The sequence below is a fragment of the Patiria miniata genome, unplaced genomic scaffold (genome assembly GCF_015706575.1).
Source record: "Patiria miniata isolate m_02_andy unplaced genomic scaffold, ASM1570657v1 HiC_scaffold_13, whole genome shotgun sequence".
In the NCBI taxonomy this organism is placed as follows: domain Eukaryota; kingdom Metazoa; phylum Echinodermata; class Asteroidea; order Valvatida; family Asterinidae; genus Patiria; species Patiria miniata.
In genome coordinates, this window is record NW_024037051.1 from 2,993,402 (window position 1) to 3,000,421 (window position 7,020).

General features: G+C 41.7%; 1 protein-coding gene across 1 annotated transcript; it reads left to right on the top strand.

Moving 5' to 3' along the window:
- Positions 1–208: 208 nt before the first annotated feature.
- On the top strand, positions 209–6,398 carry LOC119719858 (F-box only protein 28-like). Its single transcript, XM_038189350.1, has 4 exons — positions 209–565; positions 2,297–2,545; positions 4,092–4,278; positions 5,750–6,398. Exons 1-4 carry the CDS (start codon positions 350–352, stop codon positions 6,139–6,141), a joined length of 1,044 nt encoding a protein of 347 aa, XP_038045278.1. The 5' UTR covers positions 209–349; the 3' UTR covers positions 6,142–6,398.
- Positions 6,399–7,020: the final 622 nt, after the last annotated feature.

The following is a 7,020-nucleotide window of genomic DNA, read 5'->3' on the forward strand; positions in this document are numbered from 1 at the left end:
GAAATTTACGCACTTTCATAACATCTTTATGTGACTAAAGATTGTTTATAATGTAAGTTGAACCTTAACTAAGGCAATACTACTAGTCTGCATGTGATTTTACATGTTTATAGTGTATTTCGAGTAATTCTGGGGAATTTGGAAGATTTTTTATGAATCTGACAGATTTTTGAATTGCATTTTAGCAGAATATGGCCATGACCTTACGGTCTTACACTTACACACTGTGAATGAATGACTGATTGACCAAACAAAGTCTTGTCAGTGTCAGTGTCAGTGTCACACTTTTGTGGACAGAGGCAACCAGGTTTTCTTGTTTTTGTTTTTCTGCTCACAACAATTCATAACAATGAGTGAAGACAGAGTATGGAGGAATAAAACTTATTCCTCGATGCACAGATCGTCAACCTCGTCCTCGGGATGTGCACCAGATGCAGACTGCGCCAAGAGGCAGCCTGACGAGGCCGAGGAGCTGAAGGTTTGCAGAATAGTCGCGCTGCCTGATATGATTCTTCGGCAGATTTTGCAACACACTACATATGAGCACATCAGTGAACTGAGATTGGTATGCACTCCTGGAAAAAAGGGTTGCAACCTGATGCCACTTCCACGATTGTGTACAAAGTCTATGGAAAGTCAAGAACATTTCCTAAACAAAAACAAGTAGGCCTAGGCCTAGCCCCACTAGTGTGGCCGTCGGTATGCTGCGCAGCGCAGCATACCGACGGCCACACTAGTGGGGCTAGCCTAGGCCCTACTGAAGTACCTGAGTCCTGACAATGCCTGGACTGGGGGCCTATTTCCTAAACAAAGTTGGAAATGTGTCTGAGTCCAAGATTTCATGTCTTATCATCATTTTTGCAATGAATTATCTTCATTGAGATGATTGATATATGAAGAAAAAAGTGGCGTCAGGTTGCAACATTTTTCCCCAATCATTAGTAGCCACATAAATGTCATGAATGTGGCCAATTTACTGGACTAGTACTACTACTAGTACTTAGTAGTAGTACTAGTACAGTCGTTTTCCTAGTTCCAGATAGCAAGCATCATTCAGGCAGCTTTCAGCTCAACTACTCCACAAATTCAAGTGACATTGATCAGAAAGTTTACCTTGAGTGATGGAGATACTACACAATCATTTTCCAACTTTAAGCTCCTGTTAATTTGACTGAACGACGTCAAAAGTACCGATGCCCTTTTTCCTATTTCCGGATCGGATCAATCAGTTCCAAATCGATCAAACACTGCCTCGCGCAAAGAAATAATAATACTAATAATAATAATCATGCGAGAAAATGAATTTTTCAGCCAGAAAACCCCCGAACCAAGCACAGGTCTGATTTAGGCTAGTATTATTTAATTTACTAAAAAAAGGTCTTGAAGAGAATTCCAGCAAATTTTTAGTGAAAAACGTAAATGATTTTGAAACGTTTGTCTGCAGCACAAGCGCACGAATTCACACACGGACCGAAAAACATTTTATGGAGCACAGAATACGTCACACAAAATCGATTAATGCGTGTGTATGGTGTAGTTGGGAATCGCATTCAGGGATCAGAAAAGCCAGCCAATCAGAGGGCACCTCCATATGCTGAGTACGACATCCAACAGCAGTCGGGTCAGTGCACTGTACTGTGTATGGAAAATAATAATGACCCAACAGCTGATGGATGTCGTACTCCTGAATCCTTTGCATGGAAAACGGTAGGAGCCCTCCGAGCTACCCATCTAATTGTATGCGCATGGGCTGGAGGGAGGGAACGGGTGACTCGACTACAACGATGGAACAGGGTTCTTAATTTACCTTTAGTAAACTATGCCTTAACCCTCCTATGCAAACATACAGTCTGTGCCAAGTAGTCCTTTCAGTCAAAATCAATCAAGTGACTGTTTTCAGAAGTTAAGAATTACTAGCCTACATAAAGCAGGATTGACTGGCTGGGGCTGTTTAAGTAACTTGATACAGCTATGCCTTGACTATGGGCAATTGATATGCCAGCTGTACCAACAACTTGCCTGCCTTGTCTGTTGACTGAGTTTGACTGGTCACAGTGCTTGCTTGACATATGATCTGACTGCTGGTTACTAGCCTGTGTTGAAAGTATAGCAGCGGAAGTGAAAGGAATTTTTGACTGTCGGTGACTGTTTAAATGTTCCTATTCACTGTTCCATGTACAGGTTATATGAGACACATTTAACTCGACAGTTAAATCGTGGGAAGCTTAAACTAAATTCAGATGAGACATGCCAGAAGCAATGTCGGTGTTTTTATCAAGTTTGATTTCCCGTATAGGTCTGCCGTCATTTCAACCGAGTATGCCAGGACTTGCTTAGTCATGGCAGTCGCCAACTGAACCGCTACCACGCCAAGTGTTTCAAGAGTCTGAAGGCACAGCTACCCAAGCGGGAATCAGAGAGACGAGAGCACCCACTGGCCAAACGCTGTGACATTCTCTCAGCCGTTGAGACACGGCTATCGCTTCTGTCCATGACGTACAGCAAGTACATGGATCTCCAGCTGTGTTGTTTCATACCCGGCAAGGTCAGGGAGTTTTATTTTTTTACATTTACATGTACATGTAGAACTCGATGGTGCAGTAATTGTTACGGTGTTTGACTCATGTACGAAGGTGCGTGGGTTTGAACCGTACCAGGAACATGGTGTTTGTGCCCTTGGGCTAGACACTTAACTACAATTGCCTCTCTCCACCCAGGAGTATAAATGGGTTCCTGTGAAAAGTGTGATGGTCGAGGACCGATTGAGCGCGGGTAATAATTGTAAAGTGCTTTGAGATCGTTGATATGATGAAAAGCGCTATATAAGCACAATTCTTCTTCTTCTTCTTCTTCTTCTTCTTATTATTATCACCTCTACCAGTACCTGGTCCAAAACAGCCATTTTGGAGCAATTTTGATCAAGACCCAGTCAGGGAACCAGACAACAAGAAAATGAGTTTTCTTGGTTTTTCCAGCATCTACAAGCCCAAAACATGAAACAAGTCCTCCAAATCCATTTATTTCTGAAAATTGCAGCAAAAGCAAATGTTGTACATTCCCTTTAAAAAATGCTTGTCGTGCAGGAATTGATAACAATGTGCTTGCCACAATAGGGCCAAAAAAGTGCTTGTCTTAACCAAATTCTCATACTACCAAAGTATTAAGTAATGTTTTTTCCAATAGGAATGTGCACATTTAGGTCGGGATTCGGATATGCTCGCCTTAACCGGAATCTCGTCCTAGCTGAGCTCATATGAACAAAAGTCGATTGTAGTGTGTATTGACTATTGAGAGTGACAGTCCCAAAACTGGAGATAGTGAAAATATGCAAAAAATATAACAGACTTGATAACAGACAGCTAACAGTCATGCATGACCAACTGGCAAGCGAAACATATGGTACCACGTCTCCATTTTATCTACATTCATGCGACCAGACCAGCAGACTATCGAATGGTCCAAATTGTGAAAAAGTCTGACAATGACATGTAGGCCTATAAGTCTAGTCTTCATGGTCTTAAAGCTTAGCCAGTTAACTATCCAAAACATGATAGCACTCAGTCTTTGGACTTTGACAAAATCAGGACAACCAGCCTCATGTGAAGTAACACAATTGGGCGACCTTAAATTATTGCATGTTACACCCCAACTGTAGCACCAAGATCGTAACTCTATGTCCCCACTATATTTGGAACTGCCCTCTACAGTTGGCACTGTCCAAACTATAGTTGCTATAGTTGGGATGTGACATATTAATTAATATCGCCCAATGCCGAGTCACAGTTAACGTCATGTTTTGATGAGACCAATAGTAAAAATGAAAATAAACATAAAACAACTCCCCTTCAAATGAAATCAAAGGGTAATAACTTCACCTGGAGCACAAGTACATTTGGATGAGTACAAGTATGAATACTTTCCCATGAGAACAAGTACTAGTACACATGCCATAAATAAGAATTTTTTTCCTGTGGGGAATTTTTCTTGTGAGTATGAGTGCAACCATTTTTGGATGAATTTGAATATGGGTGTAAAAGATTGATCTTAGCGTACGCGTACTTGCCCTAATATTGTGTGTGTCCTCGGTGCAGGTGATTGACGAAGCCTTTGCAGTTCTGCGACACGTCCAACATGCTAAAGACCTCCTCCCGATGTCAGAACTCCTCAAGGAGCTCCGAGACATCTCCTCCATGGCCATCGAGCATTTTGACGAAGAAATTGTGCCCACACTTAAGAAGAAGAGAGTGTTCCAAGGGCCTCCAAGTCTGTCTGGAGAAGGTAAAGTCAGCCCCTGCCAAACTGTCTTGCTTCATGAAACATTCACATTAACCCTAACCTTCCCAAATCCTCCAAAATTGGCTTTGCAAAGTGGAGGATTGTGCAGGATTGAGGCTTTATGGTAAAAATGTGTGGCTGATTTTGGAGGATGCACTGTGTCAAGGTCTTAGGCCGGACCATGTGTTGTTTATGCTCAGCCGTGCATACATTTAGGCGTATATCATATTTGAAATCCTCTGCACTGCTCCAGGATGTCATTGGCTCTGCCTCAACATACTGACAGTGATTGCTAGAGGATTTTGCAGGATTGAGGCAGTGGTCACCCCTCCAAGGACCACATTCAAGAAATAACGGATGATTTTGGAGGATTGATGCTTTATGCAATTTTAACATGGAGGCAGTTGGAGGATTTTGCAGGATTGAGGTTGCATCTTAGCAGAAATGCCTAGGGATTTTAAATATTCAATACCCCATTTTGTTCCCAGCTGGAACAGGCGAAGTATGGAGGTTTGTGTGTCCGATTGGAAGGGTGCATATATGTGGCCAGTATCTGGGGTTTTGTTTTTTGGAAATGCTAGCACCAACACCTAAGAGTTACTACTTGTAGTAATCCCCAGCAACCTCCAACCCCTTTTAACATTTTGTAGTAATGAAAAATTGAAGTCACCTTCGGAGACATATTACCTATTGTCCCACCCACCTTGATCCGAAACCTTGATGTGAGTGTATTGGTGCACGGACCAGCATTTCCTTACGGGAGCACATTGCATCATGGGGCTGCATATATTGCAGAGGGAAAGAACTATGTTCCTGATTGGAATGGATGATAATAGCATCAAGCTATGGTAATAGCATAAAAAAATTCCAAATTATTTTTAGACATTTCCTAAATTGATCGCTTGGATATTGAATTGTCGTGCCCTTGCTTATTATCTGCTGAAGACATTTGACCCATCAGCAATGAGTCATGTTGAAAGTACATATGTGCATATATCATCGCAGAGCTGACATACCGACGAAAAATCGAAAACCCTGTTTCAAGGATAATTCGCGTTTGAAGTTGGACATTTTTCTAGGCGTTGTATTTTACCCTTTATGTTTCGATAATAACCCTTTTGGTGTACATTAAGTAGGAAGCGTATAGTATCCATCAGGTTACTTATTTAATCAGAGAAGTTGTGCGATATGTTTTATTTGATCGTAAACGTTTTCGTCAGTTTGTCAAATTACAAAATCTCTAATAGCAGGTTGTTCTTCACACTGTTTGTATGCTGTTCGTCAGTTTGTCGGATCGCGTGCGCACTGTATACATGTACAGCGTGCGCGCGATCTTTCCCTGTCCAACCTGCATTACTTTGCATTGTTATAAGGTGATGCTTGATTGCTTGTCACTTGAGGTCAGAGGTAGAAGTTTACATATACAGTGCATGCTAACAATGTCATTCTCTCTCTGACTCTTGTAAACACACAGTTCTTCCAAGCAACAACATCTTCAAGCAGATCATGGAGCTGAAGACGAGCCTGAAGAAGCGTGACAACTTCACCGCGGCCCTGTCCCGCAAAATCAACACGTGCGTGGCCCACCGCAAGCTGATCGCTGAGCAGGGCCAGAAGATCCTGCAGCAGGAACAAGTGATCACCGAACTCCGCAACAAAGTCTCCGAACAGTGCCAGAGCCTAGTCAGCCAGGAACGCCGGCTGGCCTTACTGGAGGAGAGAGTGAACCGATACACTGTGAACTTTGACCTGCTGCCCGAGGTGGCCATCGGAGCGGGGAGCGTGAAGCGGAAGGAAGCCAGTAGAGATGAGGGAGAAGGTGCCGGGTTTGTAGAGATCGTGTCCAAGAAAGCGCGCAAAACTTAGTCATCGTCAGGTCACCACTTAGCGTAATAAGATATTAATTTATTTTAGGCTGCGTTTTGTAAACTTTTCCACTTATGAACCAACAAAAGCTGTGCCTACTGTCACTTGTTTTTTAAGGCAACTTTAGCTAAGATGTGCTCTGTTTTGTATTTGAAAAAAAAACAAATCTTAACAAATATTACTCTAGATGTTGAGGATACATGTGCATGTAGTAGTAATAACCCTAATCTACCTGAATCCATCAAAATCCACACCCCCATTTGGAAGATTTCGATTCAAGATACTTCCATATTGAAAAAGTTGGGGGATTTTGATGGATTCAGGACAGTAAGCCTAGCGGTACAGCAGGATTTTGGTGGATTCAGGATACCTCCATATGTGACCTGTTCTGTCAAAATCAGACTTTTCTGGGCATAAGGTCAAAAATGATATTTTTACATATTGTTAACATATGTTCTTTTTCCTTTTAATAGGCGGTTTAATTTTTGAAACCGGTCATTCCTGGGCAGAGTTATGCTATTTTGAAGTTCATTGTGTAGAAAAGTAGAAAACGGAGAAAATGGCCACGAACGTCACAAAACAGTTATTTCTTTAACTGATATACATGTACCTTATCAAAATCATCAAAAATAGTATATATGTAGAGTTCAAATTAGGGTTTCAAACTTTTATAATATATTTTAGACATGATCAGGATTGCAAATATGCAAAAATTTGAAAATCGATAAAATCACCCCCACGGCGTTTTTTGGCCCTATCTCAATTTCAACCTCTGCCCAGAAGCGTCTGCTTTTGACAGAACAGGTCACATTATGAGCAATTGGGGGACTTTGATGGATTCAGGATCTCAACAGTTTAACTCCTTGGCTATATGTTTGG

Bases quoted from the DNA above. Each gene is read 5' to 3' on its own strand.
- LOC119719858 (XM_038189350.1), top strand. From the start codon at position 350: ATGAGTGAAGACAGAGTATGGAGGAATAAAACTTATTCCTCGATGCAC. The intron at 566-2,296 runs GTATGCACTCCT...TTTCCCGTATAG, and splicing joins ACATCAGTGAACTGAGATTG to GTCTGCCGTCATTTCAACCG. The intron at 2,546-4,091 runs GTCAGGGAGTTT...TCCTCGGTGCAG, and splicing joins GTTGTTTCATACCCGGCAAG to GTGATTGACGAAGCCTTTGC.